Source organism: Labrus mixtus, chromosome 22 (assembly GCF_963584025.1).
Source record: "Labrus mixtus chromosome 22, fLabMix1.1, whole genome shotgun sequence".
Taxonomy (NCBI): Eukaryota; Metazoa; Chordata; class Actinopteri; order Labriformes; family Labridae; genus Labrus; species Labrus mixtus.
This window is the reverse complement of record NC_083633.1, coordinates 14,006,856-14,027,757: the sequence shown is the minus strand read 5'-3', so window position 1 is coordinate 14,027,757 and position 20,902 is coordinate 14,006,856. Positions and strand designations below refer to the sequence as shown.

Below are 20,902 nucleotides of genomic sequence, written 5' to 3'. Positions count from 1 at the left end.
ATGTATATTGTTTTTTATTATGTTATGCAATGAGTTACAGCTGGTTAGTGGGTGAGGTAGAATATAGAATACATTTCATGCTCAGACTTTATTTTGTTGTCCTTAAAATGTGATGATTTAGTGGAGATGGATGAAATGGACAACACCCAGTGATCATGTAATTACTTTTGTATGTAATGATGTGCGTGTACCAGTCTGTAGAACATTCTGCATTCAATGTTTTCAGGCACATGAAGCCGCAGCTGGAACATCCTCCTAACTGCGCAGGACAACTTTTAAGGCTTGGGAATTGCCTTCATGCCGCACTGCATTATAAATGAAATGTTATGTAATGTTGAAGTAAAATGCCAGATTTCTAAAATTAGTTTTACAGCTCCTATTTATGGTTTTTTTTAATGAGTAAGTCAGAGTTTCTCTGACGTCGTGACCGGTAACAAGTTGAATACCTTGAGAAACGATTCAAATAGTCACTCATTCACTTTTGTTAATTCAAATAAGTCTACATGTAACGATTATGTGCGACATGAAGACATGTTCCCAAGCCACATTGAGCATTGCTCATGGGAATGCACGTGTGTACTTGTGTGTGACCTACAACTCCTGGATGTTCTTTAATAATCCTGGTTTGTTTTTATAAACTTTTTTCTTCATACAGCCGCCACATAGAGGACCAGCTCACTAACACTTTTATTCTCAGGTATTACACAAATGGGATCAGCGCCAGGACGGTTTTTCTTTGCATAAGTTGAACTGTAAATTTATACATATAAACTTTGAATTGCTTGTACTGTCTCCTCTGCCTTTGAGGAGCTTCTGTTTCATGTTGACACTTAAACTGTGTTTTTATAATGTGTTTTAAGGTTCTCATCATCTAATCGCTTATTATTTGAAACTAATGTGTGCCTATGGAAGTGTATCAAACCAAATTAATCACAGCACACATATGTATTTATATACTATGTGTGTAACTGATATTACATTAATATTCTAACTAGAAAAAAACACTAGATTAAAATGAATATTCAATCCAAAGAAAAGCTTGTACTATTTTGCATGTAGTAACAGCTGCAGGTGAATTTTGCTGAAAAAAGAGTTTTTGTTTTTTTATGATGATACATCAGCTGCATTTGACAGATGATGAAGCTTAAAATAGATGAGGAAGATAGATTTTCTCCCATCATGTATTTATGTACTATGTGCATATTTATCAGTGTGACGCTAAACATTATGTTGGAGTCGTTCAACTTTATGGGGCTTGTTTGAAAGTTAAACATTTTTTAAAGATAGTGGCCTCACATCTCATTATCCAAAAATGGATTCTTCTATTTCCCCTGATCAGATGTCAAACAACTTTTAGACATACAATGAGAATCAGTTTTTCTCCAATCCTGTTGCAAAAAGTGCCGTCACAGACACAGGAACATAATTATCCCTCCAAGCTCAGAGTGATAACAATTCTGAGTGAGCAAGAAGAAAACAACTTCTCCTTTTCAGTCCATATAATATATTTTTATTTCACCAGCTGAAATTATTCTGTTTTTGCCTGAAGCTATGTGGATGTTTTTCATAAATGCTCACTTTGTACTACTGCTGCTGATGAATTGCCAACAATAAGTTAAGTAAACAAAGTGAGCTTTCAGTATAATCACTGCCACAGTTTCGCTGAATTGCCCCAAGATGCTTAAGTAACTGCTATCTAACACGCCATCCTGACAGGAAAGCCAGCTGCGCTCGATGAAGCAATACTGCAGAGGAAACAAATTGATTAGTTTCATTAGAATTAGAATTAAAATTCCTTCATGTAGTCGGTCATTAGCTGATTTTTTTGTTGCCTTTGTGTACTGTACGACCTCATACCACCTTAAGAGGGCTGCGAAGTAGCAGCAGATGTTGTTTTCCTTCTAACCTACCTTTCTTACCCTCCTCCTCCTCCTCCTCCTCCTCCTCCTCTTGCTCACCTCATCCTGTGTAGGGGTACTTTAGTGATCCCTGGAATGTGTTTGATTTCCTCATCGTAATTGGCAGCATTATAGACGTCATTCTCAGTGAGATCAACGTAAGTACGAAGCCCACTCTCCTTGTCGCTCCCTCTTTTCTCTCTGTCTTGTGCCCTCTTGCTTCTCCTCAATTGTCCATTTCCTGACACTCTCCTGTCCTTTGTGGCTATCTTGTGTTGTGCTGTCTTTCCTCTTTGTATCTCTCTTCCTTCTTTCTTTACTTCTTCTCTCTCCTGCTTCCCTTCTCCCTCCATCCTTGACTCCAAGATGGCCGCTGCTACTCAGGGGAAGCCAACCACAAGGGTTCCTGAGCAAGAATGATCCTGTTAGTAGGTTTTAAATAAGAAAACTAGAAGGATCTCAGGCAGGTGAAGCTTTGAATGCAAAGGGTTTCTGTCTGGCGTTCTCGTTCTTTATTCTTCACGGTATTCCACTTTTTGTCAGACTGTGACATGTCCTCAGGTCTGTTTCCTTCACTAACTGAACTAACTCACTGACCAATCATTAAACAACTTACACATTTATTTCTTTTCTTTTTTAAACTGCAGCAACAGCGGCGTTTTTTAAGTTGTGATTTTGTTGCAATTTGTTATTTACTGTTCTTGTTGTTGTATTTTCTTCTCATGTACAAGCATGACCAATCGGCGCTGCTCTACCTCTGCACTCCATCTCTTTCAGACTGCCCCTTCTTTTGTTTTTTTTGCTGTTTAAATTATTTTTATTCTGTCCCTTCCTCCTACTAAGAACTTCAGTGTTCATGTATATAATCTTATTTTTTTCTCCTCTCTCTTTTCATTGCCATTCTTTCCATTTTTTAAATGTTCTTATGTTCTGTCCTTTTCTTCTGTTGTTTTTCTGTTCTTCCACCCCTACGCAGCATTATTTTGTTGATGCATGGAACACATTTGATGCCTTGATAGTTGTGGGTAGCATTGTTGACATAGCGATCACTGAGGTTAACGTAAGTAGTCAAACTCCCTCCCTCCCTTCCTGCCTGCCTGCTCTGCCATTCCCCCACACACAAACAGACCGAGCGCTGATACTCATCACGCATGCTTTCAAATACTTAGAAAACTTCAGCCGCACCACATTCGAACTGAACACACGACTGAAGTCTGGCAGTGAATGCAGCCAGATGTGGCACAATCAAAACAGAGCACATGCAATGGTTTGTGTCAGTTCAAACGTATGAACCTTTAAGTCAAACAGTTATGCTCGGAAACTCTCATTATCAACTAAATTGTTATTTTGCCATACTTTTTTTTAACTTATGATGAATGTTTTGGAAGCTGGAGAGCTAACTTGATCTTTCTTCACGATATTATTTATTGTTTAAATGTATTTTTTTATAATAATAATAATATAGGCTGTTTAAATCAATTGGTTTCACAACCTTTTTTCTGTTTCTGCAAGTTCTAATTACTTTATAAGGCTGAAAATATAAATTTTCTTTCTTTCTTTTAGTATCATTATGTGTAAGGATTCTAATATTTGAAACTGCTTCAGAGAGGTATTCATGACTCGGTCTGCTGAGCATCAAAAAACTATTGCATTTGCCAATAGAACCTATTGCATTGTCTCAGCACTTGGTTTGTTTTCACATGGTTTCATTTGATCTTTTGTCACTGCCAAAGGGGATAGTGTCTTTTCCCTTTGCATGATGGACGCTGTATAGCATGACAGATATAAAGATGGTATATCAAGGCCTGGTACTGTATGTAATGTTTTCAGAAAAGATCGGCATTACTGAACTAGAATGATTTTCTAGAAAAGTAGCAAATACATGTTCTCATTTTCGAACAATGGCATTTTGACCCAAGGGTTATTTAACTCGCTCAATTCATAAATCACCGGGAAACTTCACATTCAAATGAGGAAAATATAACTTGCTGTTGCTTTTTTTTGTCCAACAATAGCAATGTGCAGACATGGGGAACAATTTGATCCGTAAATGAATTTAGTCAGGTCCCGTGAAATTTATGTAGATGTATGTATGAATTCATTTATTATCAACATGGAGGGCCCTATGGTCAACAGTGGGGCTGAATAAGAATGACTATCCCAAACACAAGTCAAATGTTGAGTGTCTATTGTATTTACACTGCTGGGATAATTGCTGTTTTATTCATGTTATATTCAAAGTGCTCTTTGGCAGGAGAATATTCTGAGAAGCATCCAAACTGCTGTGTGAGCCTGGACAGATCTCAACACCATTTAGCCTTAACAGAGGACATGTTTTACAATGCATGCTGATTGCCAGAGACAACTTTTTTCTGCACTATGATTAGACTAGCCAAAGCAGTGATTGTCACATAAAAAACGGACTTTTATATTGTGATGGTGTCTGCCACTTTAGTCACATTTGATGCCTCGCCTTTGGCGTGCACATCTTTACATCTCTAGTAGCAAAAATCCAGTAAAGAGTCCTCAGAAGAATGACAGAAGGTTAAGTGGAAGTATAGGTGGAGGCAGCTCTTCATTAGTCTTTACTTGTATAGATTTTTTACCTGCCTTGCTTGGTTTTCTACAAAGCTAATTTCATGCAACAAGATGGATCCTTTTGAAAAAACACACCTTCACAAATAGGCTCGCTCGCTTTCTTTAAAGGAGTGGAAGAATGTGGATGTGGAAAAATAATATTTCATTACAAACCTTCTTTAATTGAAAACTTTCAGAGCCCAGATTGCGGCTTTTTACTGCTCTCAGTCTCTATGCTAAGCTAAGCTAGCTAACTGTTGGGCCCAGTTTAACTGTAGCAAACAGTTAACTATTTGCAAGAAACAAATCAATGTGTTGAATGTGTTTACATTAAATCCTTGTTTATATCCTATTTTCCAAAATACATGAAGACATAGACATTAAGTCTCAGTTAAGTTAAACATATTTGATAATGTTACATCAATTCGGGATACAAGCAGAAATGCAATATAATACAGCTTCTGAAATCCTCTTGTACCCTCAGCCTGCCGCTGGTTTGAGGTCAAGAAGCAAAGCAAAGATATGCACACGGGTACACCGGTGTGTTCTCTGACGCTGGAATGCAGTGTGTTTCACCTCAGACAGCACTGGTCAGGCATACAAATAAGGTTAGTGTATCCCAGGGGTGTGTGAGCTTGGCAGTTGTTTTCCTGCCTTCAGAAAGGGAATCCATTTGTTCCTGTGAGAGGCCAACACAGCTTTTCATAAACAACCCTGGATCATTTCTAACCTGTGCTTGGATATTTCTAGTTTTAATAAGTTATTCTGAGGTCTACATAAAAGGTCTACATCCTGCTGAGATAGAATTGAGCTGATCTTAAAGCTCAGTATGCCTGTGTATATGAATAAATACAGTACATAGAGACTAAATAAAGGCTGACGGGTAAATCAATTTCAGATTTAACATGTCTATTGGGAACTGACAATATTTAACCAGTGATTGATTAGATACCGTAATGCTGAGTTTAGCTGGGCCAGAGATATACATCTTTGTCATCTATACAAGTCTCTGATTTTGCATCTAACACTTTGCTTTGGAGTCTGCCTTTGGTTTGATTGTTTTGTTTGATTTGATTGACTTTCTCTCACCCCTAACCTAAAGGCATGCCCCAAGTCTTTTTTTTTTTCCTTTTTCTCCGGTGTTTTTTAATGATTTGGGTGATGCGATGCCCAAGCTACCTTTTTTTCTTTTTCTTCTTTAAGAAACCCTCCGCACTTAAATCCTGTGAGAACTCTGGACTGTTTTTGATCTCTACCTTGTCACGTTAGACATTTTAGATTTAAGCCTTCTACTGAATTTCATCAGGCACCCATGCACAAGTGGATGTTTTTTAAGGTACTGAGCAATGCAATTACAAACTAGCGGCAGTTTGCCAACAGCTCGCTCTCTTTTCATTGCATTCCTAAGTACAGAGTGAAGTGCAGTAGGAGGCCAGTTTTTAAAATGTTATCCCTACGCCTTTAGTAAATATTAAATGGCCAAAAAATATTCTGTTTGAGATCACCCACTTTGCTGCTCTGTTGGGTGCTGGTTGTCTTGGATTAGCAGCACTTTGTGCGGTCTTCGATTTAGAATGCTTCCTTCATCCTGGGTCTCTAATTCTCCCCTGCAACCTGCGGGTGCTTCTTAAATGTTATGTGGTTTCTTTTTACGTTTCTGGTTTTGGTTTGAGTAGAAGTAGTGTGAACAGATTGGTAGTGGTTTGCTCTGAGCGGTGTCTTGCAGGCGATGCCAGTATGGGCTGCATCTATTTCTCCTTTCCTTATCTCTATTCGGAATGCCTCCTCTTCTCCTCTTCTCCTCTTCAACTCTCTTTCTGACCTTTTTCGTTTCTCTTAACTCTTCTTTTGTGGATGTTTATCTCTCTTTTTCTCTGTCTTTCTTCTCATTGGTTGGTAGTACTGCTTGCTCACCTGAAATGCAAGCAGGGTCACATGGGTCTCTCATGCTTTGCATGTAAAATAATATATATATTTTAAAATCATTCTGATATAAACGTGTACTGTGCTCTTCATCTCATTAAAATGAAATGAAGTGTTGCATTATTACACGTTAGCAACATAAGAATCAAACTTTAAAAAAAGGTGATAAAGCCTCAGATCTATTATACAATGCTCCAAAGAAACCCATGTAACCAACTGAACTGTCTGAAATGATGTATTTCTGCTTGAAAACATGACTTGAAACAATGAGCTCATACATCAAATGAGCTTCAATCAAAGAAACTCACATCTGCACTGTAGTTCAACTTGAAAGCTCTACTGTATATTTATGAAAAATGAACCCCATGCACGGATCCCTCAGGGCCGCAAAAACACTGCAGTCTCTGCAATTTTCTGTGTCACGTGACAAAAATACTGAGGAGAGATGACTCTGATTCACACCTTTTATTTCACGTAGAAATTGAAGCAACTTCAGAATTGAAATTTGTCTCAATTGATCCTACGTGCCGTTTTGTTAGTGACGCACAAACACACATAATCCATATTTTAGACGTATTTTATTCACTTTTAAGGATTGAAAGCCACTTTTGGGGCATTCTTTCCAACTCATCCTTGTCTTCCTTGTATCCATCACTCTTCCTCCCTCCCTTCCTACATTCCTTCATTTCTACTCCTCTTCCCTCTACGTCTGAAAGTCTCAGCACTTCTTATTAGACACACACATTAACACACAAACACATAAACAAATAATGAAATACTATTCTAAACATACTGTTACTGAAGAACTCCAGACTTCCTAAAATAGGTTTTGTAAGCTGCACAGAGTAAGTATACAAGAATAAATCATTGTCTACTAACTAGATGAAATCACATCATTGTGTGTGTTCATTAAACTTGTGCATATGGCTCTGTTAAAATTCCCTTAAACGCTTCATTCGTTCCATCCTTCCTTTACTTATATCTCACTCTACTTTTGCCCTATGGTTTTTACTTCCTTCTTTGCTTTCCTAACTTTCCTTACTCTGTGGTTCCTATTTCCCCCCCCCCCCCCCCCCCCCCCTTTCCCTATCCCTTCAGTTTTTGCCTTTAATTCCTACTCCCTCTCTCTTGTTTCTGTGTTTCTCTTTCTTGCCTCTTCCTTCCTTCAGTGTAAATCTTCCTGCTTAAGCTCTACTTTATCCAAAGAAGGACTGGGATTAATGTTGCATTATTTTGTATTAAGGTATTTTAACAGAGTCCAAACCAGCTCCTGTGTGAACAACTCCTGAGTCATAGATTGGACTCTCAGTTGATCTATCACTCACAGCCAGAGTCAAATGTTGCAATGCCAGGGACCACAAGTGGCTGTCTCCCTAAAGTATGTCTTATTTGTGTCAGTGTTATGTAATTAATTATTGGCTTCAATTTCCAAAAGCATCTTGAATCATCTTTATCAGTGACACTGAATGAGTTGATCTTTTACTTCCTGACTTTATTTATTGTGGTTTTCTGATGCCTCTGATCAGAAAATAGTTGGAAGGATTATTTTAAAAGTGATTTTGTTGCTCACAGATGCATACATTTGATGTATGTTTTCTCCAACATAATTTCAACTTAACAAATATGCCAGCTTTGTATGTAGCTGTTAGTATTTTTATATGTTGTGACTATGTTGAACATAATCTATGATCACTTTGCGAGACGCATGCGAGGCTCGAAGACAGTAAGCATTTATAAAAATGCAACATTCACTTATATTCAAGTCATAATACAATAAACCAGTCAAGCTAGCAATAGTAAACAAGAATCATTCTGTTATGCATTCAAAATGAAGCGGTCCAGTAAGCAATGATAGATAAGCTTCATCGAGTTAGATCTTCAAGATTTGAGAAGATTTGTGGACAAAAGTTCAACATGTATGACTTTTTGGCCGTGCAACAATCATTTACATGTGGTCAACAATACAAAATGATCACTTTAAGTATGGTTTAGGCACTAAAACTACTTTAACTTCACTTTGTTTTTATCACAAAACCAGAGCATTTATAACTTCCCATGGATCATATCTATCAAAGAATGGCTTGAATGTTGCATACTCAAATGAGACATGGCTCTAAATGCCAAGATGCTTTTAATAAATGAAGTCTGAATTAAATGTAAAGCTTCAACCACTGTTACTGTATTGTAGCTTCAGCTGGCAGAAAGCAGAACAGATAGCTACAGAAGCGCCCCTAGTTGCACATATAAACCCATGGGCTCACATGACACACACAGGGTTGCACAAAGACACGTCCACAGTCAGTTCCTTTCCCCTTTGTGGCTGCCCCAGACCATCATTCATTATTTTGGCCCCCAAGGCGCTGCACGGCAATTTCCCAATATCTTACCGTTACATGTCTCAATCTTCTAGTAGTGTGATAAGAGGTGATTCAGCCCAATGTGGCCCTCACAAAGGATTGGGCCAGTCTCAATATGCAGTCTGGAATATTGTACAGAATTCTCCCTCCTGGCCCAGCTGAAATTATTTTCTCACCTTTTCCACCATGTGAGGGTTGATCTAAGGCTGAACCCTCACTGTCCTGGTGGTGTGTGAGTACGTTTTGCTCTGAACTGGTGTGAAACTCTCACTACTCTCACATTAGAACACACACACACACACACCTTAAATTCACAATGACACACACACACACACACACACACACACGCGCGCACATACCAAGGCGCTGCTCTGGTGCTGATCTTTGTTGCCTTTCCTTAAAGCCAGCTGACTCCTCCTCGTCCTCGTCCTCCTCTTCTTCGTCCTCCTCCTCCTCCTCCTCTTCCTCCTCTCACCCCCCTGCGGTAAGGCCAATGGTACGCGCCGACGGTAACCTCGCCCGCCTCCTTACCTCCTCCAACATCCCTCCATCCCTCCATCCTTCCATCCCTCCTTCTGCTACGCCAGCCATGGTATGATCTGAAACTTTTGGCTTTTTGTTGTCCTGACATATCTCCTCCTCTGTTGCCCGGGCTGTTGTATCTTCAGCATGCAAAGAGCTCTACTCCTACTTTTACATGTTTATACATGTGTATGTTTGCGTGTATGGTGAAGGACTCTGTATAGTGCAGGCCTAGTGTAACTGGAGTCTTGTGACATTCCTTGAGTGGCTATTGCTATTATCCCCCATGGCTCCCCCATGGCCTGCAGCTCCCCCTTTGCTCATGGGTTTGGTTTCTTTGGTGCCTCGTCATCAGTGCAAGCCATCATGGTCACGCTATCACGCTGTCTCTCTTTCTTTCACTGCTCTCCACTGGCCTGCCATCTCTCTATCTACCTCTCTTTCTATCTGTCTGTCTATATTACCTACCTGTGAATCAGTCTTTGTTTTTATGTCCCTGAATAATTCAAACTATTCTTCATATTCAGACTCTCACCCACTCTCTATCTGTTACACTTACTGTCACTGTACCAGTCTCGCTCACTACCCCACTCTCTCTCAATGGTGAAGTGGTCCCCACTGTGGTCCAGTTGGGGTATTACATGCCGTACAGATTATTGAATCCTTAGAAGGATTTGCCATTTTCAGCACATCTGTCTGTGGAGTTTGGGACAATTTATGTCTTGGGTTACTTATCAACAACACAGTGTCCACAACAAAGTCTGAAGCATACTAAATAATGTTTTTTGGAACAAGATCAGCCAATTCAACCAGTATGTTGAAAATTAACAAACGATATCTGTTACCCCAAACTGCATAGAGATGTGAGGAGAATGGCAAGTTCTTTTCATGGCCACACTGTTATATCTGTGGGATTAGCATAAAGAATTGATGGCCTCTTGGAAAAACACAAACGGCATGAAACAACTTTGGAGGTTAGGTTCACAGGACTTTTTAGGATCACATTTCATTTTCACAGTGAGGGTGGATTTAGTTTGAACTATTATGGTTGAAATTCTGCATTATTAGTTGTTCAAGTCTATTTCAAGGATACTAACTGATTATTGCAGAAACATGCAGTTAGATTTTGATAGTTTTTAGTGTACTTATTTGTCATTTTGCATCATCGTTGTTGCTGTTAGGGTTGCTAACTTGTGTCTTAGGCCTTATCTGCTTTATCGTCTGCTTGTGATACACTTTGAATGATCTACTGGGTCCTTAGCTGCTGTACTCAGCGCATCAATCTTCACATAAATCCTGATGTTTGCCATGGTTTTTCTGTTTTTTGTCCCTGAGAATGAGCAGCAGCAGCATAAATAAATAAATGTGTAATAGAGTAGCACTCAGCGAGATGGCTGAATATTTCATCATTGAGTTATTTCCTGTGGACAAGTGCTGGGACAATAGACAGTTAGAAAGCTGCAGTGCCTCTCAAGCTTGTACTTCAACGCTTTACGCAGGTAAAGCGGCACATTTTCCAAAGTATTCCAACTGCTCTGAGAGTCAAAGTATAACATTGTCATTGCAAAAGGTTCTGCAAATAAAATGGTTAATAGGCTGAAATCAGGTTCCAGTGGCTGGTTTGGGAAGTAATACCTTTATCCCCCCCCCACCTTCCCCCCAGATGGTCATCACCAGATTTTGTCTCACGAAGGCCACTTTCCCCTTGACAGACAAATAATTAGCCTGCCTGCATGTTTTATTGAAACCAGAATCTGCCTGGAGGCTAGGATTTATGTCAGAATCTGTTGTGAATTGTTATCAGTGATTTATGAATAAGCTTACCTCCATCGATGGAAATCTCTCTGGCCTGGTCTCAGCGATTAGAATTTAAGTCCATGCTGGTGCAGGATATCCAAAATCTTTCAGCTTAGTTGGATGATTTACTTCAGAGGGATTCCAAATTATTAAATTTTTTTGATTTTGTCAAATGTCAATGCGAGCCTTAAATTAGCTCTAGTGTGTAGTAACACCCAGCCGGTAGTTTTTCCCCTTGGTTATAGTAGCATTGAAGTGGTTGGACTAATAGTCAGACTGAAGGGTACATTTTTTGTGTTGACTGTTCAGTGAGGTGCCTTTAAAGACAGTAAAATGGAGTGTATCTTCAACTTGTCGACTGCACATTTGGGTTTGTGAGTTATTCAAAGAGTGGTAGAAGCAGGTGTGTTTGGATAGTGGATTGAGGCTTTGTGAGTCTCTTGTTGCCGAGTGATTTTTCCATGAAGCCAGATAAATTAAGCATGATTGCCCGATTCTCTCCCAGATCTCTTTTGTCAGTTGATTTTGATGGGATTTTGTAGGACGCAGATCTCCATTTATTAACTCAGTGTGTATGTGTGTGTGCGTGTGTGTGTGCTTTATACATATTAACATCCACAAATCTGTGGTTGGGAATATGGATATGACTGTTACATGTCTACATTTCCACGTTTGTTTGTGTGTCATCATTTACCTGTGTGTGTGTGTGTGTGTGTGTGTATGTTTGTGAGTGTGTGTGTGTTTCCCACCTTTACCCATGTGCACGTGTCCTCATGCGTCCTGTGTTTTTTCTATGAAAAAAAAACACCAAACCCCACCAAAAGGGACTGCAGAACTCTGAAGAGAACGCCAGGATCTCCATCACCTTCTTCCGGCTGTTCCGCGTGATGAGGCTGGTGAAGCTGCTGTCTCGCGGGGAAGGGATTCGGACCCTGCTGTGGACCTTCATCAAATCCTTCCAAGTGAGGGGAGAACCGGACAGAACATGCTAGAGGACTAGGGTTGGGTTTACACAGGATGGAATGTGAAAGTTTTAACACTTGTGTGACTCAAATTGAAGCCTTGTTTGACAGCCTAATTGCTATTTTCAACTAAATTTTAAATCACACCCAATAGAATATATTTCAGAGTTTTTGATCCAAACTGAGTAATTCTCCGATTTATACGACATATATAGTTGTAATACCTAACTGATTAAATCCCATTTCAGTCAACCGAGTGATAGTCTGCTAAATGCTTCCACAATAGACTAATTTGGTGTTATTGAAAATGAGCAGAACACCTTGTAGCTTCACATCTGAGTCACATGGGGCTAAAAAAAGGTCTCTGTTCTTGTGTAAACTCAGCCTGGTGGAGTCTCAAGCCACCTTTCCTTTCCTGGCCCCTTCCCTTCTTGTCTCCGCTTCCTATTTTTGCATAAGTAAAAGGGTGGGGTGGTGGGCTGTTCACACAGAGAAGGAGGAAAGAAAGAGGGATGGTGTCTAGTTACCGATAGTAGGTTTAGGTCTTACTGCAGAAGTAGGCAGGGAGGGTTTTAGGGACATGAAGATGAGAAACAGACAAGAACAAAATAACTTTGACCAGCAATCTCTTTATCCTCTATCTTACTCATCTCTCCTCCTCCCCCTCCTCTTTTTTTCTACTCACTTTTCCTACAAACACCCTACTACTAACCTCTGAGGGCTAACTATGGCCTGTAGGCAGGTTAAGAAGTAGAAAAGATTAACTAAGCACTTCACCAAAAATGAAATCATTTGATAGAGAGGTAGGGGTAAATGGAAATATTCTGTTCTCTCTCTTGTGCTAGTTGAGACTGGTCGTTTTGTGTAAATATAGAGTCCCTGAAATTTGTAATATTGGTGATGTAACAACACCAGACTCATGGAGAATAAATCATTAGTGGTCACAAATATATAACTGTACTTGACTAAACACTTGATGCTGTTTCAATCACCATTTGATCACATAAAGACATATTCAAACCTTTACTTTTTAATGTCTTTATCATGATTTGGCCCTGCTACCACAGGCACAGGGGTAATGTTAGCCAGGATTTCATTAAAACAGTTTTCTAGGTGTGTTTATATACAAGACATAAATGTACTGCCCCCTTTCGCCACGCACAACTGGTGGTGACTCGTCTCCTGGCTCAAATTAGAGAGCAGTTTGTATTTTACAGAGGTTTTACACTCCACTAAGTCAGATGATTTGCCCTTGACTTTTTTTGGTGTTGTGCCACACAGGGCTGAAGATCAGTTCACTTTCAATTCAATATGTACCAATCATTCTTCTGTACATCACTTCCTAATTTAAAAAATGTAAACATGTTAATTTGCCTTTTTTTTTTTCTTTTTTTTACAATAGTTTCCTAAAGTATTGACTCATTTTAGGTGTGAGATTGGATGAAAATGAATTGACTCCAGCCCTGCTGCAGTATCATATTGTCAAAAACTTGTTGCTGATGTGTGTCTCTCCTCTTTAGGCTCTGCCCTACGTAGCTCTGCTTATAGTGATGCTTTTCTTCATATACGCTGTCATCGGCATGCAGGTAAGCTGTTGTCTGTCACCTTGTTTCCCTCCCTGTTGTGTTTTTTTTCTCTCTCACCTTCTCCTCTAGCTGGCCCCGTCCTGTGTCTGTCTTCTTGGAGTCTTGTCATCCAGAGTTGCTGTTCGGTCACGTCGTCCTTCCCTCCTTCATGTTTCTTTCTCCTCTAGTTGTTGCCAGTCTCTGTCCTTACTCTCCCTCTGTCTGTTCGTACTTCGTACTGTCTCCCTGTTGATGAGAGGGACAACCCATTTGCTCTGATTTTTCTGGGGACGGACAGACTTACATTTTTGTCACAGAACGACATCACTTCCTCCTGTCAGTGCTGACATTATACCCTGTGTGCTGTGACTACTTCCTTCCCTATATACAGATGTTTGGTAAAATAGCGCTACGGGACCACACACAGATCAACAGGAACAACAATTTCCAGACGTTCCCTCAGGCAGTGCTGCTGCTCTTCAGGTGAGGAAATTGACTTCACACCCTAGCTTAATTCTTCCCAAATTGTCATTCTGCTCTCCTTCCCTGTCCTGAATTACAATGTCACATCAACATCAATAATTTTACTGTACTTTTATTGTATCTCACATCTTCTCTTTTGCATGTACTCTGCAAATACACTGCGAGTTCGAATGACATTTAATAACAGCAGTGGGTTAAATAAATGCCATAATATCTGCAAATGTCAAGCTGCGTAATTAAGCCCACTTTGCCACTTCCCTCTGCAAAAGATCGAAAGTGAGAAAATGTTTTGTCAGGTTGATCTTAAAGACCAAGTTGCAGTCACTTTGCCAAGAGTTAAAAGTCACATGGTGTGTAGCAGTGATCCTGATGATATCACCAAAGATCTGACAATGAATCAGGTTTTTGCAGGTGACAAAAAACAGAAACTAACTGGATCAGAGTTTCTAAACATGTTATGGTGCGCCTACTGTGCAATAAAAAGCATCTTTTTTTTTTTATCATATTCCATGTGTTGACCCCTTAAAGAAATCACTGAACTATTGGCTTCCAGTCACAGAGACATCAACGTTGAATCCTTCAAACTGCTGTGTGTTTGCACAGTTAAACATTAAGAGCAAAGCTCAAAAATGAAACCTGGTAAAACAGAAACTGCAGAGAAAGTTTAATGTTACTCATATATTCACAATAGATGACAGTTAAACATACACCTATTTACTGTTGCCCTGTAAATTGTGATTGAATAAATATATAATTATGCTGTTTGTTAGTTTAACTTTTGTTGTTGTTCACACTCTTAACACTTGTGTGTGTCATGTGTGTGTGTTTGTGCGTCTGTGTTTATGTGCTTGTGTCTGCCTCTGTCTCTCTTTGTTTCTCTGTGCTCGTCTTTCACTACATCTGTGTATTTCTGTATGCATACATGAATGCACACCCTTCACTTGTGACTCCACGCTGTTGCATTGATGAAAACCTGCACACATATATGCATATATGTGTTTGTCTCTATCGTTTCTTTGATGTATCTGTATATGCATATGTCTTTGCATGTATATCTGTGCAAATGTGTGTGGCTGTGTGCGTGCATGTCTATCTATCAGATGTGCGACAGGTGAGGCATGGCAGGAGATCATGCTGGCATGCTCGCCAAATCGACCCTGTGAGAAAGGATCGACCAACGAAAGCAACTCGGCCAATGAGGACTGTGGCAGCCAGTTTGCCATCATTTACTTTGTCAGCTTCTACATGCTGTGTGCCTTTCTGGTGAGTACTCTGAGTGATGGAAAGGGGAAAGATTTCATTGTTGATGTTTCTTAGATTTAAAGATTAAAAGACGGTATTTTGAAACATTATGTCCATATACCTTTTATTGCAGTCAGGTTAATATAGAGCAGAAATCAGCAAATTGTTAGTTTAGTGTTAAAATTAGTGTAAATATTAGTTGTGGCTTTAAGTTAATTAGCAGATAAGTTCTTCTTTTTTTTGGATATAGTGACTTCCCTGAATCTTTTCCTATTTAATCAACTCTGACGTCTTACTCACAGCGAGCTCATATAAGCTAATTTCTCAAAATGTTGAACTATTCCTTTTGCAAACAACTTGAAAACTGAGTGTTAAATTGGATAAATGTTTGGGTCATTCTCCACAGATCATCAACCTGTTTGTGGCTGTCATCATGGACAACTTTGACTACCTGACACGTGATTGGTCGATTCTGGGGCCGCATCATCTTGATGAATTCAAGAGGATCTGGGCTGAATATGACCCTGAAGCTAAGTACGTTTGCAGAGAACAAAACACAAACAAAATCCATCCTCCAAATAATTTATCTTTGATCAGCAAAGGTTTTATTGAGAGTTACTTTAATCGCACCCTGTGCTGTTTCCAGAGGGAGGATAAAGCACCTTGATGTGGTGACTCTGCTGAGGAGAATCCAGCCACCCCTCGGCTTTGGCAAGCTCTGTCCACACAGGGTTGCCTGCAAGGTGAACATACACATGCACCTGGTCCACACATATTCTCAATAAGGCTGCAGAGCTATAGAAAATATACCATTTTAAATTAGGCTCGACCTTTTAGACAAAGTGAATTCATTTGCAGTGTTTGTATTAACTATGCAGAAAAACTCACCTTCTTCTTCGTGATACTGATGTGTGTCAATAACACCTTACACAATGACTCAAATGGCACACTGACAACATTTCTATCTGTAGAGAAAATATTTAAGAGATTTAGACATTGACATCTCTCTAGAGGAGAAAAAAGTAGGAACCAGAGTGTCAAACTGCCTTCTGCCTCATTTTCAACAAACTGTCAGCTGCCAGCATCTATTGGCAGATGATAGTTTGTTGTACAAGAATATTTACCTCAGCATGATTTGATTTTAGAGTTCTTACAATCAAACAAAATCTCTGTCTCACGCAGCGCCTGGTGTCGATGAACATGCCTCTGAACAGCGATGGAACAGTGATGTTCAATGCCACACTGTTTGCTCTGGTCAGAACCGCACTCAGGATCAAGACAGACGGTAAGTGACACACACATCTACAAACTCTCTGATGCAGTTTTACATACATTTGCTCTGACTCCCTATTTATTGCCCTGTCCTAGCCACACAATTCAACAACACTCACCCCTGTCTATTATTACCATATTCGTGCTGATGTTTCCAAACTTCATGGCTTCGTGCTCATGGAATGTGAAACAAAAAATACTACTTAAAACCAACAGCTTGCCTCTGTTCATGTGTGTGCAGGTAACCTGGAGCAGGCCAATGAGGAACTGAGGGCAATAGTGAAGAAGATCTGGAAGAGAACCAGCATGAAGCTCTTGGATCAAGTAGTGCCCCCTGCTGGTGGTATGTATACTCTGCAACACAATTTCCTACTATAGAATGTAGCTTATCGATATCTAGAAAAACCTTACACACTTTCAAGAATCAATACGCTGTAGTATGTACTTTCAACATTTCATTTATGCGGAAACACCTCAATAGCATTGCTTGCAGTTGCAGAAAGAACAGGCTTTTTGTTTTTACGTTAGCTCATAGTAATTGTAGATTTTGACATTTCTTGCAGATGATGAGGTGACAGTCGGAAAGTTCTACGCTACCTTCCTCATCCAGGAATATTTCCGCAAGTTTAAGAAGAGGAAAGAACAAGGACTGGTGGCCAAGGTGGCTCCAAAAACTGCCCTCTCTCTGCAGGTAAACAAACACAGAGAAGTTATTAACCCTTGAGTATATATCTCTACATATTTGTTAGATCGTTCAAACATTTAGGATACAGTAGTATATATAAAGAACTGTGAATTCAAGAGATCCATAATGATTAAAGAAATGTGAATGGGAGTATAGTTTATGTATAATGTGTATGTTTTCACTCTATTTAGAAACATGTTGGTCAGTGTGTTATTCGATGATAGGTGCATCAATACAGGGTGTTTGCTCTGTGTATAGGCGGGCCTGCGGACATTGCATGACATAGGTCCAGAGATCCGGAGGGCCATCTCTGGAGACCTGACCGTGGAGGAGGAGATGGACAAAGGCCTGAAGGAGCCTGTGTCGGCTGCTTCTGAGGACGATATCTTCAGGGTAAAGGTCGGATACACACACTCTCAATCACTCTCCAGAGAGAGAAAGAGAGCGAGAGAGAGAGAGATGATCAGTGCCCAGCTTGAAGCCACATTATTGCTCCATGCCTATACACAGACATGCTTGCATGTGCTCTGAGTCTCAAAAACACATTAAAAAAGCCTGATCATATAGCTTTGCTGCCAATCACCACAAACAGCAAACAAACTTTTGAAAGTCGGTTGAACCCCAACATTGTGTTTGCAAATTGAAAAATATGAACAAAACATAAACTATCAAATCCAACACACAACATTTCCAGTAAAGCACTGTAACTGCAAGCCTCTGACAATCAAATACACAAAACACACACACCCTTTGCTCAAGGGTAAGTGATGCTAGTTACCAACCTCATAAGTCTATCATTGCACACTGGTGTTTTTCTTTACTGCTGTATATCTTTACTTTTAATTACCTCATGTAATATAGATGAGACAAAATAAGTATTCGTGATCTTACAAGGGCAACAACCTTTCTCTAAATCTAATTCCATTCCATTATAATAAAAACAGTACTGCTCATTAAGTTGTCATGTACATTTTAGTTATGCTCAAGATGACCCTTTTCATTCAGTGTCATAACCATGCTGCTCTCATGTCAAAGATCTTCATCTTTTTAAACTAACTTTCTAATTTAGGTAACATTGCAATACAGCCTCTCTGCTTTGCATTTCCATCTTGGCTGTGTAAGGGTTTGTTGCTGAAAGCAGTGAGTGTGATGGTAGTTGTTATAACTGTTTAATGTTAGTTATAAAGATATTTTGATATAATTTGAACTTGCTGTCAGTTTACACTTTTCATCTTATTCATTGTCTTGTATGATCGTTCCTTCACTCTTCTCTTCTCCTTTCTCTGACTCTTCAATTTTCTTGATTCCTTTTCCTCCTGTTCTCTATCTCTCTCACCCATCTCATTCAACCCTTCTCCTCTCAACCCACAGCGTACAGGTGGTTTGTTCAGCAACCATGTCAACTACTACAACCAGAGCGATGGCCGTGCTTCATTCCCTCAGTCCTTCACTACCCAGCGTCCCTTGCACATCAGCCAGAAGGGCTCCCCGTGCGAAGGCGAGAGCCCGTCCCATGAGAAGCTCATGGACTCGACCACTTTCACCCCCTCCTCCTACTCCTCATCCGGCTCCAATGCCAACATAAACAATGCAAACAATACCGGCATGGCCGGAGTTGTGGCGCAGGGAATCAGTCGATTCCCGAGCCCGTCCATTAGCACTGTGGACGGACACACAGGACAACCGCTCACCCCCATCCTGCTGCCAAGATCTGCGTGGTGCTTTCCTCCAAAGAGGTGAGTTCAAGCCAGACTGCAGGTTACATCTGCATCTTATCAAGTGTCTATCTCTTTCATTTCCAAGGGCACAGATTCTAAGCTAGCCAGCTAACATAATGAACAACATGACTATTAAGTTCAGGTATAAACAGTACTTCCATTTCCTTCACTTTCCTTCTCCTTCCTCCTCTCTTTTTCTGTCTTTTGTATCTGATGGCAAGCAGGACGTGTTTTTATGACACCCTCATGCGGTATGTTGCCAGGGTACAGAAAGAAAACGTGTGTGTGTGTGCGTGTGTGTGTGTTGTATTAGTTAAAGATTACAAAAATATTTTTTTATGCTATATAAAATGGCATTGCTCTCAGGGTGCTATAGTGACACTTGTTGCTATGCACATAATGCTTTAGTTGCTATAGCAAAAGCCTTGGTGCTGGCTCTGTGCTGCAAATATAAAATCTGCTTCCAAAGCCATTGATGGACAGTTTGGTGCAACACGGCCAAACCTCTCTGATCAAAGGCTCTAACTGCTGCTGTTTTTATTGTATTTTAGGGCAGGTTTGGGTTAGACATGTCTGCTCTTGGTCCATGGCCTGTGTTATAACAGTAAAGTGTGGAAACATCTGACAGCTTTATTTCAGTTTCTGGGTGTTAGACTTCTCTTTACCAAATGAGTTCATCATGGAAAGTTAGCCTGCTTGCACTACCTCTTTAATTTTCTTGATGTAGCAAAGGGATCATATCAACCCGGAGTTGAGACGGGCAGCTTGATCACACTTAATTTCAACAATCTTGGGCTTTTTTAACCACATTCTGTTCTAACTCAGGGTTTGCTGTTGACTTAAGGGACATCTTGACATTTACTATTATTACTTTTTATCTTCACCAGTTGTTCTTAAGAAAAAGGATTGTTTGTTGTATTAATAAGCCTTCATCACTGATAATAAAGGATACTGCTAAGTAACTACAGGCTGCACAGTTTGTTATGGTTGTCATTTGAAACACCGCTGTTGACAGGTAGTTTTTAGGCAGCTGAAATATTTTCTTTTTAAAGCAGACAATTTGGTGAAGATTCCTCTTCAAATGTCAGGATGTCTCCTTAAAGAGCCCATATTATGCCCTTTTTGGGGTTTGTATATTTAATCTATGTACCTACTAAAGTATGTTCACAATAGCTAAAGTTCGAAAAAAGTGTCTGTTTTCATGTACTGCCGCTCCATGCACCGGCTCGCTTCTGACTCTCTCTCTAAGGCTCTGAAGTGCCCACGTTCAGAGTCCCCACGTGTGCCAAGTCTGATCTGATCGGTCGGCCTGTCGGCTCTGCCGTAATTGGTCAGTCGCTCAGCCACTCTGGCTCCGAGGGCCGGGGAGCAAAAACATTAGCACCTTAGCTCTACTGTGCTACCGCAGGCTACGGCATATCGTGGGCGTGCTACAGAAGTTGCTGGGCTTGCCACAACGAGCCAATGGGCTTAGATCAGTGATCTCACACTGACAAGACGTCACACTGACAAAACATTTTCGAGGGGGTCTAGAACCGAGCGTTACATGCAGCTAATGCTGCAGCTAACAGGAGGACGTAGGAGAAGCTGCGTTTCCGCAGACTTTGAATTTTTGCACATAGATGTGCCTAAACATGCACAGGACACTTGGAAAACACACTAAAGAGCATATAAAACCAGAAAAAGCATAATATGGGCCCTTTAAAGCTTAAGTCTGGAGTATGAAACAGATGTTGAGCGATAGGGTGACCAGACATCTTTGGAATTCAAAGATATTACAACTTAATATGAATTATATACAGACTTAGAACAAGCCTGTCTCTTAAGATAAAAATCACATCTTACATTTAAGCTTTTAAGAAAAAAATATAATGGGACAGGGTTTAACACTTTTAATCATA

The 20,902-nt window shown here is 40.0% G+C and overlaps 1 protein-coding gene across 1 annotated transcript in view; it reads left to right on the top strand.

The window, feature by feature from the left end:
- The window catches only part of cacna1c (calcium channel, voltage-dependent, L type, alpha 1C subunit), a 173,184-nt gene that overhangs the window by 139,199 nt on the left and 13,083 nt on the right, over positions 1-20,902 (top strand). Inside the window, exons 32-45 of the mRNA XM_061029521.1 lie at positions 1,973-2,056; positions 2,875-2,958; positions 9,159-9,251; positions 11,899-12,036; positions 13,557-13,622; positions 13,993-14,084; positions 15,185-15,347; positions 15,733-15,860; positions 15,973-16,069; positions 16,509-16,611; positions 16,840-16,941; positions 17,162-17,289; positions 17,542-17,676; positions 18,655-19,019. Coding sequence (XP_060885504.1) covers positions 1,973-2,056; positions 2,875-2,958; positions 9,159-9,251; positions 11,899-12,036; positions 13,557-13,622; positions 13,993-14,084; positions 15,185-15,347; positions 15,733-15,860; positions 15,973-16,069; positions 16,509-16,611; positions 16,840-16,941; positions 17,162-17,289; positions 17,542-17,676; positions 18,655-19,019 — 1,778 coding nt within the window. The remainder of the gene's footprint in view (positions 1-1,972; positions 2,057-2,874; positions 2,959-9,158; positions 9,252-11,898; positions 12,037-13,556; positions 13,623-13,992; positions 14,085-15,184; positions 15,348-15,732; positions 15,861-15,972; positions 16,070-16,508; positions 16,612-16,839; positions 16,942-17,161; positions 17,290-17,541; positions 17,677-18,654; positions 19,020-20,902) is intronic.